Source organism: Hyperolius riggenbachi, chromosome 10 (genome assembly GCF_040937935.1).
Source record: "Hyperolius riggenbachi isolate aHypRig1 chromosome 10, aHypRig1.pri, whole genome shotgun sequence".
NCBI lineage: Eukaryota > Metazoa > Chordata > Amphibia > Anura > Hyperoliidae > Hyperolius > Hyperolius riggenbachi.
This window is the reverse complement of record NC_090655.1, coordinates 194609415-194631712: the sequence shown is the minus strand read 5'-3', so window position 1 is coordinate 194631712 and position 22298 is coordinate 194609415. Positions and strand designations below refer to the sequence as shown.

The 22298-nt window shown below is 40.8% G+C and overlaps 1 protein-coding gene across 1 annotated transcript in view; it reads right to left on the bottom strand.

Annotated features, from left to right (window-relative positions):
- Positions 1-2392: 2392 nt before the first annotated feature.
- Positions 2393-22298, bottom strand: part of RTN4RL2 (reticulon 4 receptor like 2) — a 118806-nt gene continuing 98900 nt past the window's right edge. The window contains exon 3 of the mRNA XM_068255523.1: positions 2393-5027. Coding sequence (XP_068111624.1) covers positions 4353-5027 — 675 coding nt within the window. The 3' untranslated portion in view covers positions 2393-4352. The remainder of the gene's footprint in view (positions 5028-22298) is intronic.

Genomic DNA, 22298 nt, shown 5'->3' with positions numbered 1-22298 from the left:
AAAAAAAATTATGCCAAAAAACACCCTCCCTGCCGTGCGCAGCAATTTTTTATAATGGCAGGGAGGTTAAACACCACATTCCCGTGGCAGAACGATCAATTAATACCCCCAAAATCCCCTGGGCAAAATTTGAGGCTCCTTCTGGTAGAGGCAGAGCTTTATGCAGTAGCTCCGCCTCTGCTTGCGTCAATCTCCACCGATCTCCGGCTCCTCCCACCCCCCTCAGTCTTCTTTCAATGAGAGGGGTGGGAGGAGGTGGCGATCGGCACAGATTGACACGAGCAAATGCAGAGCTACAGCACAAAGCTCTGCCTCCGCCGGACAGCAAAATCCACTACCGGAAAAGTCGTGGAATCCTGCCCCGGGATTTTTGGGGTATAAAGACATTGTTCTGCCGCTGGGATGTGGCATTTCAGCTATGGTCTTATTGCTGAAGAGGACTGCCCAGTAAAAAAGAGGTATTTTTTTAGGCTTCAGACTCTCTTTAAAGTGCAACTCCAACTATAGGTTTGTGTTTTACTTTTTATGGGAAAGGGTTACAACACATTTCCTGTTTTTATGTCGTTTTGCATCACTGAAGTCTCCTCTATCTTTATACTCTTGACAAGTCACAAGTGGAAAATTTTCCATGCAAATCTCTGCTCACCTAGGAATTTGCTAATACAGCTTCTGCTTACTTGATTGGTGAAGATTTGCACATTACTAGAATTTTTCACTCACCCCTCCATTCATGATTGTATCCCTGGAAAAGGAAATGAAAGGAATTCTTTGCAAAAAGGTCAGAGACATTATAAAAAACCTCATGGATATTAATTTCCTTACTTACAATACTTAAATAGTGTTTTTATTGCTGTCTATATTGTCACTGAGGAGATTTCCCCTCACTTCGTTTTCCTGGTGGAACTCACTAGAACATTTAATTTTTTTGTCTGGTTGAACACTAGAAAATATCCGGCCATCAAGTTCCACCAGTAAGGGAAAAAAAACACTGTCCTGAACCAGTACATATCCCGGTGGATCCAGGGGAAGGCAGAAAACCTAACAAGGCCTGGGCAAATTAGCCTGAAAAGGGAAAAATACCTCCTTGACTCCAGATGGCAGCCAGACATATCCCTGGATCAACTCTCCCAGGAATTACCTAGTAATTATAGCCATGGAGGCCCTTTAATGCAAGGAAAGCCCTCTTTAAATGGAGTTATAGAGTTTGCCATAAATAATTCCTGAGTTAAGATATTCCAGATTCTTACTGTGAAGTACCCCTTTTTAAATAGATGGCAAAAACATTTTTCCTTCAGATTATGTCCACTTGTCCGTTGCACAAGCCTAGGGACAAAAAGCGCATCTGCTAAACTTTTGTATTGTCCTAAAATTGTATTTATACATTTATATATGTTAATCAGATCACCTCTCAGTTGCCTTTTTCCCAAGCTAAATAAGGCCAGTTTGTCCAACCTTTCTTGGTAAGTGTGATCTTCCATCCCTCTGGTTAATGGGTCTTTGTACACATTGTAGAAGTTCAATGTCCTTTCTATAATATGGTGCCCAAAGGGTATCCCATACTCCATACTCTTTTTTTCAACCCAAATAACTATGTAACATGATGTGAGGAGAAATACTACAATAATAATTCAAGAATTATTTGCACTAAATATAGTTTTAGCTAGAAATTAACTTAAAGAAGAATCTTTTCTCTACATCTGTCAAGTCTTTCACTTCTTTTTCTGTGTCTATTCTCCTGGGCGAACTTGCTTTGAGACCAGGTTTTTAAAGGAAACCTTAAGTTTACTTTAAAAAAAAAAGAGTTTCACTTACCTGGGGCTTTGCCAGCCCCCTGCAGCTATCCTGTACCGCCGCCCTGTGCCCATGCTGCCCTGGAATGATCCTCCTGTTCCCCGCCACAGCTAAGTTTCATTATCGCCAACTTGTAAGTCGACGGCCACTCGTTTGCGCTCTTGTAGCGGTGAGCATCCTGCACAGCCACAGTATGAGAAATCCTCGTTCTGCGCCTCCCGGGGACGGGAGCATGACAGAGGACTAGCGTGACCAGAGTCGCACAGGAGCAGTAGCCATCGATTTGCAAGTTGGTGATAACAAAACTTAGCCTGGGGACAGGAGGATCGTTCCAGGATTGTGTGGGCACAGAGCAGCGGCACAGGACGGCTGCAGGGGGCTGGCAGAAGCCCCAGGAAAGTGAAACTCTTTTTTTTTTTTTTAAAGGTTTCCTTTAAGCAAGGACTTTCGTCTTCCCACAGGGAAATATGGCATTCAGAGATAATGCAATCACAACCTCAAGTTTCAAAGTTTTGAAGTAAAAGCAAACCAGAAATGATGAAATCAGCAGCTTTTATACTTACCTGGGGAAATAAAATCAACATATTTTAGTAAATCAATGTTGACATTTTTACATTTTATTAATATTTTTAGTTAAAGAGGCAACCAATATTAGCTGCTTAGAAACAAAATCATCTTTAACAATTTGCCGTAATAACATTTTCCTGTCTGATCAGATCAATATGGATACTATGAAGTCGAGCTCTGTATAGCAGGGGATGAGTAAAAAATGTAATTACATTATCAGCATATCCTCGCAGATTCTGTCTCCTTTTGTACCTGAGTTGTACACTCAGATATAAAATAAAGATAGCCATACACAGGTCAGTCGTGGTAAAGCTATACATGTGATTAATTCTTCCTTTTCATAAAAGAGAATGGCAACAATTCACTAAGATCATGCTAGGGATAATAAGGCAAGTAAAAACTTTTTGCCACGTATCGATCGGTATTTTAAGTGTTAATGCCTTATTAACTTATTAACATGTAGTTTTCATAGTGAGAATGTTATCTTTTCACTCACCTCTGTAGTTATTCTTACATGCAGTAGGTGGGGAGGGGAGGAGCACACGCAGGCAGGATGTAGCTCATCCCCTCCTTCTGCTGTCTCTGCCAGTACGAGGGAAGGAGAGAGAGAAAGAAAGAGAGAGAGGCTGTGTGTGTGTGTGTGTGTGTGTGTTTGTCTGTCTGTACATGTCTGTGTGTGTCTGTGTGAGTGGCTGTGGCTGTATGTGGCTGTGTGTATATGTATATGTATATGTATACATACACTTGATGTCTCTCTCTTCCTCCCTCTCTGTGTGCCTGCTCTGTATATAATAATAATAATAACTCCAATTAATCCAACAGCCACTAGAGCACACTCAGTAGGCAAAATCACTATTATGGAGTCTTGCCCAATAACTCCTTACTGAATATGTGCTGGCTTACTGAATAGGAAGGCAGATTTGAACACGTCTTCTATGTCAGAGGCCACCCACTGAGTCCCCTTCTGCATAAACATTAAAAAAGCAGATAGCTCAGAATCCTCCACTTTACATTGCAGTCTCTAGTAACGCTCCACTTAACGACATCTGAGGCCATGTGATAATTCCTCACACATTTTAGAGTTGTTATCACTTGCATTCATCTCTGTGAATTAACATCCTATATTTAAATTTAGTATACAGTCATTAATTTAAGGATTCAATCATTAACTTTAGGAATATTTTCTTAACTTAAAGATAGAATCCATAATTTAAGGACTGCATGAGGTAAATTGCTTAGTGAATACCAAGTGATTTATCACCATGGTGATAATAGTGAAAACAGCACAGCATCATTATTTAAGACAGGAGATAAACTTAGTGAATTGTGGCCATTGATTTAGAAGGGATCAACTGATCACACTGCATCCTTCACTGTGATCAAACATCAATCGGACCTCTGTCATGTTAGTTTTGTAATGCTTGAAGCACTAAAATACCATATGGCTATTGACTGGCCTACCCACCCCCTGACCAACAAAAATAAAATGCCACTCCCAAGCATGCCAATAAATAATAAATGGCTAAAATCATTCAGATTTGATCCAAGTGACTGTACCTGTTAGAAAAAAATCAGCCCATGTATGGCCACCTTTATTCAAATGAACGACAACAAAGAGGTTCTATTCCTATCTTTTCTAGCAATCCTCAACTGGGACTGTGTTCCAGGAGAACAAGGGTGAGGATTTGATTGCACAAGACAAGAAACAAACCTCACGTGTTTGTGTAAATCAATACAATTAATAAATTAATAAATGAGCACATGAAACTGAATGAACAAGTAGACAAGTAAAAACCGTTTCTTTTTTTGGTGTGTGTGTATATATACAGTATATATACACTTTTGGTGTGAGATGGGCTTTCCATTTGTGAGGGACAATCAGTAGCTAATTAAATTGTAACAATAGAACAATATATACAGTATATAGTGACATATTATCAAAAGTTTTCACAGAGTGTAGGTTAACAGTTATCAAAAGCACACTTTTTGCCAGGTCATAGGTCAAATTCCACAATTTTCTCTTTCAAAATAAGTACAGATAGTAGAAATGTAACACCAAAACCAACCCCGTAACTACATTTAGTTGCACTGTCACTTATGCCTTCTCCTTCCATCTTTTCCTCTGCTTTATCCTCCCACTCTCGGATCTCATTCCCATTTAAATCGGACTGGCCTCTGTAGAAAGAGGAGGGCTTAGGTGGAAATGATAATCCTGACAGGTTTCCAGCAGGCAAAGGGTTGTGGGAGCTGCAAAACCTCAGGTCCCGTTCCTCTAGTGAGCGAAGGTCCCTTCCTCGAAGTCCTGAAGGGGAGACACAAGTTACTGGTGAGCTGGACACACTTGGGGAAGAGCGGAACCACCCCCATAGCGATCGGCAGCTGCAGTCACAGTGCCATGGATTCCCATTCAGGCGCAAGAATTGAAGGGAGGGAAGAGAGCGCAAACAGTCCCCTGAGAGGGAAGGAAGGCTGTTGTTGAAAAGGAAAAGAATAGTGAGGCTGCTTAGGCCTGTAAAAGCAGCAGGCGAAATTGTCACTAGGCGATTACTGTGAAGCAGTAGGCGATCGAGATTGGAAAGGCCATAAAAAGTTCCAGCTGGGAGGGACTGCAGAAAGTTTCCATAGAGAAACAGCTGTGTGAGGTTTGACAGGTCACGAAATAGGCCGTCCTAGAGAAGGAGAAAAAAATGAATTATCAGTATTTCTATATAAAAAACAAGGTATACCAGGAACATATTGTGTGTCCTATTTGATTGACCATTCTCTCTCTCACTGTATATATACAGTGGGGTGCGAAAGTTTAGGCAACCTTGTTAACCATCATGATTTTCCTGTATAAATAGTTGGTTGTTATGATAAAAAATGTCAGTTAAATATATCATATAGAAGACACACACAGTGATATGAAATGTATTGGATTTACAGAAAGTGTGCAATAATTGTTTAAATAAAATTAGGCAGGTGCATACGTTTGGACACTGTTGTCATTTTATTGATTCCAAAACATTTAGAACTGATTATTGGAACTCAGATTGGCTTGGTAAGCTCAGTGATTCCTGACCTACATACACAGGTGAATCCAATTATGAGAAAGAGTATTTAAGCGGGTCAGTTGTAAGTTTTCCTCCTCTTTTAATTTTCTTTGAAGAGTAGCAACATGGGGGTCTCAAAATAACTCTCAAATGACCTGAAGACAAAGATTGTTCACCATCATGGTTTAGGGGAAGGGTTCAGAAAGCTGTCTCAGAGATTTCAGCTGTCTGTTTCCACAGTTAGGAACATATTGAGGAAATGGAAGACCACAGGCTCAGTTCAAATTAACCACTTTACCCCCGCGCGTACGTATTTCTCCGCCCCTTTTTCCATCCTTTAACAACCAGGGACGGAGAAACACGTACTTTCCGCGTTCCCGACGCTGCCCGCGCTCCCGCTCGTAAACACGCCGCCCGCCGCTAGTAAACACGCCGCCGCCCGCTCGCCCAGAGATCAATGAACGGGAAAATCCATTCCCGTTCGTTGATCTAAGCCCCGCAATGATCAGCTGCTCTCCTATGGGCAGCGCGATCATTGTGAGAAAAAACTCACGTGTCCAGCCTCATTATACTTCCTCCAAGCTTCCGGAAGGAAGCTTGGAGGTCGCATTAAAACAAAAAGTTACTGTGGCCATCTTGTGGCCAAATAGTAAACTACACCCTACACATTTTTCACATACAAATAAATGACTTTTACACATAAAATTAACTCATTACCTCCCACACTCCCCAATTTATTTTTTTTTGTAATTAAAAAAAAATTAAAAAATTTACAATTAAAAAAAATACATAAATAGTTACCTTAGGGACTGAACTTTTTAAATATTTATGTCAAGAGGGTATAACACTGTTACTTTATAAACTATGGGCTTGTAATTAGGGATGGACGCAAAAATGAAAAAAATGCACCTTTATTTCCAAATAAAATATTGGCGCCAAACATTGTGATAGGGACATAATTTAAATGGTTTTATAACCGGGACAAAAGGGCAAATACGTTTCATGGGTTTTAATTACAGTAGCATGCATTATTTAAAAACTATAATGGCCGAAAACTGAAAAATAATTATTTTTTTCCCCACATTTTTCCTATTTTCCCATTAAAACACATTTAGAAAAAAATAATTCTTGGCATAATGTCCCACCTAAAGAAAGCCTAATTGGTGGCGGAAAAAACAAGATATAGTTCATTTCATTGCGATAAGTAATGATAAAGTTATAGACGAATGAATGGAAGGAGCGCTGAAAGGTGAAAATTGCTCTGGTGCTCAGGGGGTAAAACCCCTCAGTGGTGAAGTGGTTAAGGCTCGAAAGTGGCAGACCAAGAAAAATCTTGGATAGACAGAAACGATGAATAGAGAGAACAGTCAGAGTCAACCCACAGACCAGCCAGCACCAAAGACCTACAACATCATCTTGCTGCAGATGGAGTCACTGTGCATCGTTCAACCAATCAGCGCAATTTACACAAGGAGATGCTCTATGCAAGAGGGATGCAGAGGAAGCCTTTTCTCCACCCACAGTACAAACAGAGCCGTTTGAGGTATGCTAAAGCACATTTGGACAAGCCAGCTTAATTTTAGAATAAGGTGCTGTGGACTGATGAAACTAAAATTGAGTTATTTGGGCATAACAAGGGGCGTTGTGCATGGAGGAAAAACAACACAGCATTCCAAGAAAAACACCTGCTACCTACAGTAAAATATGGTGGTGGTTCTATCATGCCGTGGGGCTGTGTGGCCAGTGCAGGGACTGGGAATCTTGTCAAAGTTGAGGGACGCATGGATTTCACTCAGTATCAGCAGATTCTGGAGACCAATGTCCAGGAATCAGTGACAAAGCTGAAGCTGTGCTGGGGCTGGATCTTTCAACAAGACAACGACCCTAAACACTGCCCAAAATCCACTAAGGCATTCATGCAGAGGAACAGGTACAACGTTCTGGAATGGACATCTCAGTCCCCAGACCTGAATGTAATTGAAAATCTGAAAGAGAGCTGTCCATGCTCGGAAGCCATCAAACCTGAATGAACTAGAGATGTTTTGTAAAGAGGAATGGTCCAAAATACCTTTAACCATAATCCAGACTCTCATTGCAACCTACAGGAAGGGTTTAGAGGCTGTAATTTCTGCAAAAGGAGGATCTACTAAATACTGATTTCATTTATTTTTTTGTGGTGCCCAAATTTATGCAGCTGCCTAATTTTATTTAACCACTTCAGCCTTCAGTCGTTTTCACTTTATGCATCCGAGCAATGTTCACCTCCCATTCATTAGCCTTTAAGTTTATCACTACTTATCACAATTAACTGATCTATATCTTGTTTTTTTCCGCCACCAATTAGGCTTTCTTTGGGGGGTACATTTTGCTAAGCGCTACTTTACTGTAAATGCATTTTAACAGGAAGAATAAGAAGAAAACGGAAAAAATTCATTATTTCTCAGTTTTCAGCCATTATAGTTTTAAAATAATACATGCCTCCATAATTAAAACTCACGTATTGTATTTGCCCATATGTCCCGGTTATTACACCATTAAAATTATGTCCCTATAACAATGTATGGCGACAATATTTTATTTGGAAATAAAGGTGCATTTTTTCCATTTTGCATCTATCACTATTTACAAATTTAGAATAAAAAAAATATAGAAATATTTCATCTTTACATTGATATTTAAAAAGTTTAGACCCTTAGGTAAATATTTACATTTTTTTTTATTATTGTAATGTTTTTTTTTATTTTTTATATTAAACATTTTATTTGGGTATTTTTTGGGAGGGTGGGATGTAAACATTACTTTTATAATGTAAATGTGTGTTAAAGGGGAACTTCAGCCTAAACAAACATACTGTCATTAAGTTACATTAGTTATGTTAATTAGAATAGATGGGTAATATAATCTCTTACCCACCCTGTTTTAAAAGAACAGGCAAATGTTTGTGATTCATTGGGGCTGCCATCTTTGTCATGGGGCAGCCATCTTTTTGGTTGAAAGGAGGTGACAAGAAGCAGAAGACACAGTTCCAACTGTCCTGTGTCCTGATAACCCCTCCCAGCTGCACACGCTAGGCTTCAAATGTCAAATTCAAAATGTAAAAAAAAAAAATTGCACCAAAACAGCAGAACGAGAACAATAACATCAGAAATCTCATCATGCTTTGCACAGCATCAGGGGAAAAAAGCCCGGGCAGTTTTCTTCTATGCAGCTGAAAATGAGGCTTGTATAAGAGAAACAAAGTTCTGATGCTGTGAAACTGTTAAAGAAACACCAGGCCTTTTCAGTGCTGCTGAGTCGATTTTTAGTCCGGAGGTTCACTTTAAGTTTTATTTTTTTTACTTTTAGTTGTAGTTTTACTTTTTGGCCACAAGATGGCGGCCATGAGTTTGTTTAAATGACGTCCCTCTAAGCGTAACATACGCTTAGAGGGACGCATGGGGGACGCAACAGCCAGAAAAAGCGGAGCTTCTGAGAGAAGCTGTCGCTTTTTCTGCGGGGGAGAGGAATCAGTGATCGGGCACCATAGCCCAATTCACTGATTCGTGGGCTAACGATCCGCGGCCGGGAGTGCGCGTGCGTGCACGCGATCGGCCGCGGGAGCGCGCGGACGCGCACATGGCCTCCTGGGTGTAGCTAGTACGTCCAGGAGGCCAAAGTAGTTAAACAATTATTGCACACTTTCTGTAAATCCGATAAACTTCATTTCACTTCTCAAATATCAGTGTGTGTCTCCTATATGATATATTTAACTGACATTTTTTATTGTAACAACCAACGATTTATACAGGAAAATCATGACGATGAACAAGGTTGGAGTTTTTTTTCTCACTAAATAATAAAAATCATCATTTAAAACTGCATTTTGTGTTCAATTATGTTATTTTTGACTAATAGTTAACGGTTTTTGATGAGCAGAAACATTTAAGTGTGACAAACATGCAAAAGAATAAGAAATCAGGAAGGGGGCAAATAGTTTTACACACCACTGTATATATATATATATATATATATATATATATATATATATATATATATATATATATATATATATATATATATATATATATATATATATATACATACATATCTCCCTTTGTTCTATACAGTTACCCGTAAAAAACTAGTTCTTTTCTTTCACTTGGTTTCATGGGTTTGGTATGTGCTAGGGATGATTTGTGCTGCCTTGTAGATTAGAGATGGCGCTGTGTGAATCTCACCAGTCAAAGTAACTTTAAATTAAACTATTGAAGCAAATACCTCTAATAATAATTAACGACTAACTGATCTCATCTATTTAAGCATTTGTATGTATTCATGTATTCATGTATGCAGTATTGTGTGTTCCAATAGTTAGCTGAGATATTTTGTAAGTATCCAATCATTGTCGAAGTAGGAGGAATGATTGTAATGTATAATTGGGAGTATATAACTTCTGTTCCGAGCTTTCCTAGTCAGACATTGCTATGATTTAGTGCATGTCTCCTGTACAGTAAATAAACCAATACTTTACTTCCAATTTGTGGTATTTCACAACAATATACAGTATATGTACACTATATATATATATTGAGAGAAAGATTGACAATTTAGCAATGTTATCCACAGGAAAATGTATAGAATCTTTCACAATAATGAACAAACATTACAGACAATCGCCAGTAATGGAGCCAATGGCGGGAGGGAAGTGAGGGGTACCAGGTTAACATTTGTTTATCATACAAAAATCTCTATAAAAGATCAGACATATCGGCATCAGTTACAGAATGTAATCCACATCTTAATGCTCAAATAAGTTTATACCGCCTCTCACCCAGATGAAATCACATGTAAGGTGGCCATAAACGTATTGATTTTACAGGCGATATCCAGCAGATTTGATCACTCACTGATCAAATCTGGTAGAAATCGATGCTGCAATTGATTCCTAATCGATTCAGTCGGTCAGTTGCGTCTGATGAAAGGTATTGCTCAATCAGCAGTAGGTTTGGAGTACTGCAGTAGCGGTGTTTGATTTTTGGAAAAGCAACGTGCAGTACTAGCAGCAGAGCTCACACTCACCTGTCTGCTGGCGCATGTCTTCTCTCCATTGCTGACACTCCTCCCAGAACAGTAGACGCCCATCATGTACATGGTCACATAAGGTACTGTATGTGCTACCAGACCTCTAGTGTTCAGCCTCTATCATTTTGCACGGGACACTGGCACCCTGGGAGGGAAGAGACAGGGAGAAGCGCCGACAATGGAGACAAGAAACACCAGTGGCCAGGTAAGTGAAAGCTCTGCTGCCTACACTCTGCATGGACCAGGGGGAGCACATTAGATGGGGAGACCTATAGGGGGGGGGGCGGCAGCAGCTGAAACCTATTGAAAATCTGTGTGTACTGTGTGGAAGGATTCGATAAAATATATCCCTCTCTTACCAAATTATGATCTAAGAGGGATCTATCTGTTGATCACATTGACCAGTGTGTGGCTAGCCTTAACGTATACCTGAGATGGTACGTAGTGCTGTATTTATACTTATCTGGGGCTTTGTCCTGCCTCATGTGGTGCGTGGGTTCCTTCACTATGCTCTCCCGTTATCACCTCTGCTAATCTAGTAACCCTCTTTGTCAAACCATATAGCAGATAATCTGCCCAATGCCTTCAGGAAAGGGACCTTACTGGCCCCAAATGATTGTCGGATGTATGGTCAGTGTTAGAATTTAAGTATGATATGCTTGAATTCGTAGGCCTCAGTTACTTTAACTGAGGTTAGTTAAAAGACTTGACTTGCAGAGAGTTGCATGCACAGTACCACTCCGGTGCATTATATGAAGGTATTGTACTGTGATTTCTGCCCTTTAGGGATTAAAACCCGACTTTGCATCAACTCCATAATTTTGGGTGGGACTTTTGGCATGGATCCCCCTCCGGCGTGTCACAGTCCAGGTGTTAGACCCCTTGAAACAACTTTCCATCACTTTTGTGGCAAGAAACAGTCTTTGTAGGTTTTAAAATTCACCTGCCCATTTAAGTCTATGGCAGTTCACTGGGTTTGCATGTTCGTGATCATTTGCGGAAGTTTGCTGTTCGCAAACGGAAAATTCTATATTTGCGACATTTCTACCAGCATCCACTTTTACCAGATGTACAGTATATCTATCTGCATGAACTACAAATTAACTCTTTTCTTCTTATTTTCATATGTATCTTTCTAGTTTCATTGGTATACTTCTTTCATCTTTAGTGTACTATGTTACACTCTTTTTTAACCTACTTTTTATACTACTTTATTCTATTTTTGTTATCTGCTTATTTGTTTTTAATAACTCTTTTATTGACAGGAAAGGAACAAGACAGTTGTACATCATAATGCAAATTAAAACATAAAGTCGTAAATGACTAGCATATGTAATATTATCTGGTCAATTTCTATGTCAATTAGGGCATACTATAAATGCTTCAAGAAATAAAAACAACAAAAATTCTACCTCACAAAATAAATACAATCCACTAATTCAACCAAATAGTTAAACAGAACCTAAAAAAGTGCAGATTCTGCTGTGACCAAGAAAAACCTTAGAATCAATATGTTTTATAACTTCAGTAACTCTGTGTAATACGTAGGTGATAACCCAGAAACCTCAGAAAAGGACCCAGGATGCCAATCCCCGTTCCTAATTGACGTCCCAAAAGTCCCTCAGCTTGTGGAAATTGGCTTCTCTTTCATGGACTAGTGCGGTCAGGTGTTCCATTGCCCTACCCCACCTGAGTCTGTGGACTACATTTTCAACCCTGGGGGGAGACCTCCCTACCCAGAAGGAAGCAATTGACAACCGTGCTGCCGTCAATATGTGGTTTAGCAGTTTTGGGTATATTAATCTGTTTTATCTTTGGTTCTCCTAACCAGCTGCCTTCTTTATTTGCTAAACTTGATTTTAGAGCCTTTGCATAAAATCACTTGTCCCCACAGCAACCCACAGCTAAACTGATGAAGACCTCCTTCAGCAAGCATTTGATTTTGCTACTTCCATGCTATGGCTCTGCTGGTAAATTGAAATGAGTCCCAGGTGGGGGAATGCAATATTTAAATTTGCCACACCATTTAGTCTATTCATATGTCTACAAATGTCTTGTTAAGTTCAACATAGCCAGGGCCGGGCCGAGGCAGAGGCAAGAGAGGCTTCAGCCTCAGGGCACAGTGTAGCAGGGGGCGCACAACTCACTCAGCTATCATTCCCGTATTGTGTTTTAAGCAGAGAGAAATAAGAAAAGGGGATACATGGCACTGACTGCAAGCCAGATAACTAAAGATTAAGGTGTTTGGGGAGGGGGGGTTGGGGGCCCTGGGGCGCCTCTTAGTCTAATAGCAATCGCTGGGGAGGGAAGGGGGTCTGATCCCCTCCCCACAGATGTGCCCACTTCCCCCCTTCCTGGCTGCTACCCCCTCCAGTTCCCTGCCCCCCCCCACCCATGGCCAGATATATACCTCCCCCCACGTCTGCCGCCTGAGGAACCCGCCTCACCCCACCTCATGGGCGGCCCAGGGCTGGAAGGATGAAGGGGCGCACTTTGGTGTTTCATCCTTGGATGCTGGAGGACTTTGCCCCGACTCTGAACGTAGCTGTGTCTGCCTGCAGTAGCAGGTGGCAATGGTTTCAAAAGTACAGTAGCTCACACTTCTGGCTCTATGCTTCTGCTTGCCTAGTGCTTAGATGATCATGGCACAGCTAAGGCAAGGGTTGCAAGCTGCGGTCCCTCACCTAATTAAATTAGCTTCATTGTGCCCGCCTAGCTAACTACAGTTTGAATGACATGTAACAAGTGGACAAACATTTTTACTTTTTTTATTTTTAGTAAGTTATACATTTATTCTAAATACAAAATTAGATTTATTGATATTTAGTATATGAATTAGTCTAAGGATATTGCTAGTATCCTGGAAGACCACCAGTACCTCTGAAGTTCCTCAGAAAAGCAATTTGCAATGTCACTGATGGGAAAGGTTATGTTAGATACTAAAAAATGAATCTGACTAACTGAAAATAAGGACATTAGGACAGCATAATTTTTACCATACAGTAGTGGCCCGCTAAAAAAATGTTAAGAAATTGCTTGGGATGGCCCTACTTGGCTTCCACGTTCTGCTTAAAGCAAGCCTAAAGCGAAAATAAACTTATGAGATAATGATTTGTATGTGTAGTACAGCTAAGAAATACAGTAGAACATAAGTAGCAAGGAAAATAGTCTCATATTGTTTTCCAGTACATGAAAAGATAAAAAACTTCTGTTGTTATATCTGAAAAAAAGCTTCCCTGAGCTATTCAACCCACTGGATCGAATACAGTCCTGTTTTCTAAAGCACTTAAACAGGCAAGAAACAGTGAGTAACAGCTTGAGATAAGGTTTTACAGCAGGTAAGTTCAAAGGGTCATTATTTCTGCTTTGTTTTGTAGCTTAAAGAGAATCGGTACTGTCCAATTTGTACAAGAAAAAACATACCATTCAAGTCACTGTGATCTCCAGGATCCCTCTTTGCCATTTCTGCCGCTCCCCACCGCGATGCTGGCTTTTAAATGCCAGTCTTAGGCAGTGTTTACAAACAACAAACATGGCCGCTAACCAGGAAGTGATGTTTATGTGTGTGTGTATATATATATATATATATATATATATATATATATATATATATATATATATATATATTGTTGCAGTATACAAGTTTTTATTACATAGTGAATTATCTGCACTCCAGTCTGGGATTCTCACAGTTTCTCAGCATGTGACAGGCAGCTCCCTCCCTCCTCAGCCGCACAAACTGGATCAAGCTGAAACTGAGAGCAGAGGAGTAAACAAAGCTCATAGAGCCTGCAGGGGCGTGCATAACTTGTATTCATTACAACAGTAGCAGTATTCATTGACAAAGAAAAGAAGATTACATATATTACAGAGACATTGCAACTAGAAAAGGCTGCAGTAATTCAGACCACATTAGAACAAGAATAGGAACTTATAGGATAGAAGAAATAAGGCTGAACATTTTGTTACAGAGTCTCTTTAAAATACAGAGTGGGGTTTTATAACTGCAAATGTGACAGAATGAAAATAACAATATGAGACTCTTTTCCTTGCTATTAATGTTCTATTCATTATCCGTACTAAACATACAATTCATTATATCATAAGTTGCTTTTCCTTTTCAGGTTTGCCTTAAAAAGACTCTGAAGCAAATTTTTTTGCTATATTTACCTATTAATTCGCTTCAGAAGTCTCATTAGCTGCAAACCGCTGCATCCCCGCTGAAAGACGAGTGCTGCAGACCCCCCAAATCCCCTGAAAAACGTCCACGACCAACTTGGTCATGGATTTTGCTGTTCTGAGGGGCCTGGGGATTTGGGGGCTCTGCAGCCCTCGTTTTTCACCCGGGATGCGGCGGTTTGTGGCTAATGAGAGTTCTGAAGCGAATTAAAAGGTAAACATAGCAAAACATTTTTGCTTCAGACTCTCTTTAAAGAGACTCTGAAGCCAGTATAAATTCATGTTTTTAACTTGTATTGCTATCAAGGACCCTCAGCCCTGCTAAACCGACGCTATCCTGCGGCAAAACGAGGGGTCTATATACCCCCCTAATCCCTTCTCCTTTGTCCGGGGAGTGCTTCCTGAATGAGGCAGAGCTAATGGCTGTAGCTCTACCTCTCAGCGCGTCAATCCCGGCTGATCGCCGCCTCTCCCCGCCCCTCTCAATCTTCCTTCACAGAGAAGGGCGGGGGTGAGGCGGAGATCCGCCGGCAGATTGACGCGCATGGAGGCAGAGTTGCAGCTCATAGCTCTGCCTCCATAAGCAGCAAAATCCATGACCAAGAAAGTTGTGGATTTTGCAGGGGGATTTGAGGGGTATAGACCCATTGTTTTGCCGCGGGATATCGGCGGTTTAGCAGGGCTGAGAGGGTTCTTGACAGCAATACAAGTTAAAAAGAAGAATTTATATTCACTTCAGAGTCTCTTTAAACAGGTAGTAAACATTTGTACAACCAAACATTGAAATCCTAGAGCCATTAAAAAAATTAAAGAACTGGTGGTAACTGTAACTTATAATTAACTTATAAGTTTTAAACAATATTGTTTTTGGCTTGTTTGGCTTAGTGTACCACAGCATTATTCAGCACCCTGCAAATGAAACTAGATAACACTGTGTTTCCTCTGAATTCTTAATAATGTAACAGTAGCTGCAATTGTTCCTTTCTCAACTTTGTAAGCGGAGTAATGTTTCCATTTAATTTATTAATTACCAGTGATTTTAGCCTTACGGTTACAAGAGCTGAGTTAACTGGAATGTTTTGGAGATAATGTGAACCCTGCTCTTATTTCACCTTTTCACCTGATCTTTTTGTATAAATAGGTTCACAGGCCTTCCCTAATATTAAAAATATTTTTATGGTAGGTGTGAGCTTATTATTATTATTTTTTAACAATGTACCTAGCAATACCTTTGTAGCTTCCAAGTAGACGTAAGTGAAAGGAAGGTATTTCATTTTGCTCATATTTTACCATATGGTGCAACTGCTATTTTGCAATGATTGTCATGAATAAAAAAAATGTTGTAAAACTTTGTACAGTATATGTACCGAGGATCTCTGTAGAGCTGCATAAACATCTCTCCTTACTCCTTTCTTCCTCACTGGGACTGGGACTGGTAGGCAGTAATTTACTTGCCAGGAGCCAGTCTTACCCAGTCTCACCCAGTCTCTTAGTCTCAAGGGCTCTTCTACACTACATGCAATTACAATTTTGATGCGATTTTACATAATTCCAAATTCGTTTTTTTTTTATGTGATTAAAAAAAGTCCTGCATGCTGCATTTTTTCTGCATTTTTCTTCTTGTGTTGTTAGCAGCCAGTGAAAGTCAGAATCGTAAATCGCAATTGCCATCCCCCCTGGGCCCTGATGATGTTGGTCAGCTAAAGGGGGGGGAGAAGAACCAACAGATCTCTGCAGGGGCAAAATGAAGTTACGCCCTTTGCTATCATGTGTAGTCCTTAGGCTGAGTCTTATGCTGGGAATACACAGTGCGTTTTTGAGGCAGATAGATGGTTCGATAGATCATTTCCGACATCTCCGATCTCACTTTCGATCGTTTTACTGCTCGATTTTTGATAGAAGTGAATGGAAATTGATATGAAAAGAAAAGAGAATCGAGCAGGAAATCAAAACACGATCGAACGGCAATCGATCGCAAAAACGCATCGTGTATTCCCAGCATCAGTCTTCAGCCAATATTCAATCCCAGTCTACAAACTATCCGATTAAAATTATCATATCTTTTGATAAGAAGGAAATGAATTCTTAAGCAGATTGATTGGAAGAGACCAATAAATGATCATTTCTCAGCTGTAGAGCAATTTAAACATGCTGGTATTTATCAGCTAGTCCTACAATGTCACACTGTATACATGTGCAGCCAAGCAATGTATACAGGAACATTCATGAACTTGCTCAGAACAAAAGATCATACACACGTACATTGTTTTAGCTCTTCTTCTGAGTGACTAATCACTGATCGGGAACTTGCTCAGAATGATGGATTACGCATAAGGCTGTCCACAGTTTTCATATTTCATGGGATTTCTAGCCTTTAGGCTTAGGTGTACAGGCCCTCTTATAGGCTGCTGTCTACAAAAATGTAAGTTGTACTTCATGGCTAGCTGTTCCCAGGTGATACATATGCTTGCATTTTATTTTCATTAGAGGTTAGGGTCCTTTCCAATAGGATGATCTCACTGTAGAGGAAGGGTCTAGTATGGAATATTTTGCATGTAAATTGTTTTGGAAGCTAACACCCTCCATTATTGTAAATCTGTAGCATCTGTTTGTATCCAAGAGGTGCAGTCTGCCTATAAGAGGCTCTGCACACCTAAGCTGGAGAAAACTGACCCTATTCCAGCCACTATAGGGCATCCTATAGTGGCTGGGATAGGGTCAATTTTTTCATTCTGCGGCCACTTTATTAGATAAAGTTTTGGCCTCCCTGGTAAATATGACACCCTCATGGTTAAGGGACACCAGCGAGTTTCTGGATAGGATCCAATGCCTGACCTTTGACCCATCAAAAGAGTACTGGCTAGTCAGTTGGGACATTAGCTCTCTTTACACCTCAATCCCTCAGGTGGAAGGGATTCAAGCATCATTACCATCTTAGAGAAAAATTATAAAATAAAGAATGAATAAGGACACTTTCTTCTTACAGCAACAGGGGAGAGCAATGGGATCCAATGTCTTTTGCTGATGCATTTATGCATGACTTTGAAAGTCGGCACATGTATTCCAATGTAGCATTGCATGGTTTGGTGGTGCTACATTGACGACATCTTTTTGGTCTGGGAGGGCAACATTGGATCTCTGTTTCCATGAGGAGCTGAATCAGTTCCACCCCAACATCAGGTTTGATATTGTTTATGAGAAGGAACAACTGTCCTTTTTGGATACCCTTATTACTGATATTTACCACAAACCCACTGACCGCAATCAGTTGCTGAAGTTTGAGAGTTTCCACCCACCTGTTTTCTTCCACTCAGTGGCGAAGAGCCAAATTTTGCCAGTCAATAGAATTGTTACTGAGCCAGAGGTGGCCACTGAGCGGAGGAAACAGATGGTGGAAATATTTTTGTGACAGGGGTTACCTGTCTGAATTACTGACTAAGGTGGAAAAGTTGACTGTTTCTTGGTCACCATCCACCCCATGTCGGAGATCAGAGGGGGACACAAGGATACCCTTTGTGTGCCAATAGCATGGCTAGTCTAAATAAAAGCTTAGTCTTTTATTCATAAACACTGCAATCAGTGACGTAGCTAGAGACTGTGGGGACCCATAGCAACATTTTTATTGGGCTTTTAGATCTAGGCACTCTTAAGCAATGCCACCCGCCCCTACTCTAAGTATATGAGTTGACTGGGGAATTTACATTTCCATGCAATGTACACTGTGTCCATGGGCACTGAGAGGATAGTCAGAGGGTAGAGAAACAAAGGAAAGTGATTAGTGAACACATCAAGTACCATCTGGGCCCTCTCATCTCCAGGGCTCCATAGCAGCTACTGTGGCTGCTATGACTATTTCTACGCACCTGACTGGCATATCTTGAGCAGCACCTATCCAGACATTCCAGAGTTTTCCACCCCTTGTCATTGCATTATACAAAAATAATTTTGTCAAGTCCGATTTCCTTCCAAAAAATAAGAGGGGTGTTACTAACTTCTTGGGTGCACCTTATTTAGGTAGTTTTCCCTGTTTATCTTGTAGTGAATTCCCTAACTTGATTAAAGGCCAGTGGTTTGAAAATTGCCTGGGGAAAAGGAGGTTTAAAATCAATAATTCCCTCACATGCCAGAGTTCCTGTTGTTTACCACTTGCCCTGTCCGTGTGGGCTGTTACATTGGTGAAATGACACAGAAGGTTTGCGATCAGATAGGACAACATAGGAGCTCTGTGTGGGGTAAACGAAGTGATCTCCCCGTGGCGAGAAGTTCATGATAATTGATCATATACCAAAATTGAGGAGGGGTAGTGACCGTGTCACAAAACTTAAACAACGTGAAGTGTTTTGGATAGATAAATTAGGGACCCTGTTCCCATTTGGGTTAAAGAGAACCCGAGGTGGGTTCTAAAATCCAATTAGCATACAGAGGCTGGGTCTGCATATAATACCCAGCCTCTGTTGCTATACCGTCTCCCCCAGTCTCCCCCCTGCGCTCTGCTATGCCCCATAAATCAATCGGCATGCTGGCGATGGCTGTTTACATGTGAAGTGTCAGTCTGCCGCTCCCCCGCCTCCTCCATAGCGCCGGTCCCCGCCCGCGTCCCTTCCCTCCCCGCTGATTGGAGAGAAGGGACACGGGCGGGGACCGGCGCTATGGAGGAGGCGGGGGAGCGGCAGACTGACACTTCACATGTAAACAGCCGGCTGGCGGCACGCTGCGTGTCGCCAGCACGGCGATTGATTTATGGGGTACAGCAGAGCGCAGAAGGGGGCAGGGGGGGAAACAGTATGGCTAAAGAGGCTGGTCATTGTATGCAGAACCAGCCTCTGTATGCTAATTGGATTCTTAGAACCTACCTTGAGTTCTCTTTAAATGGGGACTATGATCTGAACTTTGTTTTTGTGATTTTCAGGCCGCCATGGACTGGACCACACCGATAAGGAGCATCTGGATATTTGCATATGGACTTTTGGTTTATTTTGGAGTCAGATAAGAGTGATTTGATAACACTAGTTATGTCATGCTATTGCATTTCTTTTTGTTTATATTTGGACCTGTATCCAAACAACCATGAATTTATTTCCTGTGTGAGAGTGTATATATACCTTTTCTTTTCCTGTATCCCATTAGCTTGTCAAAGGGCGGGGACGCCCCGAAACTGTTGCTTGTATCTCAACTGTTTGGCTCAAAATAAAGAGCATTGTGTGCTGCAAACCCTGTGGAACTCTGTATTTTACTTAGAGAACCTGGGGAATCCTTTGTTTGCTTGCACAGCCGCCCCCAGTGAGGAACTATGGGCCTGAATCATCAAGTTGCACAGCTTAATGTGAAGGAGTGCCCGCTTTGCCTGCCTTACATAGAAGCGCTTGCTGCTATGTAAGGAGCATGCCTTCCTAAGTTACGCACTTTGCTTACATAGCAACGCGCTTAACTCTAACTGCATGCGGTCCTGTGAAGAATCGTTACTGTGATACATCACTCGTGGCCGCTACTATGTTAATTTACATAGTTGTAAATTGACATTGTGGCGACCCCACCTTCTAGCAGCGCAGCTTGATGAAACAGGCCCTATATGTGGTGTTGCTGATTCATTGCATATATATATATATATATATATATATATATATATATATATATATATATATATATATATATATACATATATATATATTCTGACACGCTGGTTGGGCATCTGGGCGCACTTTAATTTTGTGTACAGGGCTTTTTGCGCTGCTCAGTGCATTGCCTATATGTGATGAGACACTGGAGACTGGGTGTATATGAGAATATAAAGCTATTGTGATAAGACCTTTCACTTCTTGTACATTTAATTCAGTTAAAAGATCTCTGCCCATTATAGCGGAACCATTCTTCACAACGTACAGTTTGACTTGCACCCTAGTTTAACAGTTACTGGGAGCCAACCAAGCACAGGAATAGTTTAATACAAAAGAAAAAAAGAATTTGGGAGTCGGCACTACAATGCTGAGTCATGTGCTGTAAGACTAGAGGCCACGGTATGAAAGCAGCATGCTCTAAGTACTTGGATGTAGAAAACAGGTGCAAAAAGGACATGTAAGGCTGGAGGATGCCTGGCACTGCTGCTTTAGGTGCATATTTTTATTTGGTGCAAAATGAATGAACATATATGTAGTGCAGTGCAAAGATTTCTTCAAAGTAAGCACAGTTACGCATACCGGGTGTCCGGGAGCTAGTCACAAATTGTGAGTGGGGGCATAGATAGCCTGACTGACTATTTGCGTCTGTCTGCGCTTCTTGTGAGGCTGTGTCAGACTGCATTTATTACTCATAAAGGTTTATTCCTCTTCAACGTGAAACATGGAAAATACAAGTGTTCCAACCTGCTTACAGTGACAAGGCGATGAGGATGTTACACCCATGAACTGTCTGATGGACGTATATGGAATGCCAATCATCTTGCACATAGGAGGCAGGACTTGTCAGACATTTTCATTTCACAAAGGGTAGGTCATATTGCAACCGATGATGATCAATCTGAAAAGGAAACAAAACTAACCAGACATACCTAAAGAGTCAGAAGACCACCTGTGTGGACTAAAGACTATGTGATGTAGATAACTTGGATATAATTGCTTTGTGTTATAATTGGATATTATGCTGGGAATACACGGTTCGTTTCTCCTCTCAATTGTTTTTGTGGCTCGATTCTGTAGTCGATCTCTTATCTTCCGCCCGTTCTTCTTATCTTTTTCCATTCACTTCTATCAGAAATCGAGTGGCGAAAAATCAAAAGGACATGTCGGAAATTATCTATCGAACCATCTAATCACCTAAAAAACGAACCGTGTATTCCCAGCATTAGCTTGCTTGACGTTTTCTAATGCTGAGAATACACGGTTTGTTTTTTAGGTGATTAGATAGTTTGATAGATAATTTCCGACATGTCTGATCTCCCTTTTGATTCTTTCGATTCTTGATTTCTGATAGAAGTGAATGGAAAAAGATAAGAAAAACAAGCCTAAGATAAAAGAATCGACTACAGAATTGAGCTGCAAAAACGATCGAGAGGAGAAACGCACGGCAGCAACGAACCGTGTATTCCCAGCATTAAAGAAGCTTTTGTAACAAGAGGGGAATATGTGGTGTTCATACATCTGGCCTGTAGAAGTCACTGTTCTACTTGCTTGCTGCATAAGATTATCTTTCCTGTTCTGCCTGGTTGAGGGCACAGAAAAAAGACACTGTTTATGAATCCTGTATATAAACCTACTTTCAGTTTTTCTTCATCCGTGACTACCAAACGCAACAATTCCATATTGTGGCAGAGAAAAGCACACGGGTACAAGGGCCCTGCCAAAAAGGCTTACAATCTAAGTCTTTGTTTGTCAAATGCTGTCCCTCAGAGGGACTCACAATCTAATCCCTACCATAATCATACTGTATGTCCATCAAAGTCTAGAACCAATTTAGAGGTAAGTCAATTGATTTATCAGTATGTTTTTGAGATGTACGAGGAAACCAGGGCTCCTGGAGGAAACCCACCCAAACACCGTGAGAACATACAAACGCTACACAGATAGGGCTTGATTCACAAAGCGGTGCTAACTGTTAGCACGCCTGTGAAAACCCCCTTAGCATGTCTAAACGAGCTTTTCGCGCACAAAACTTTAAGCACGAAAAACTTTATGC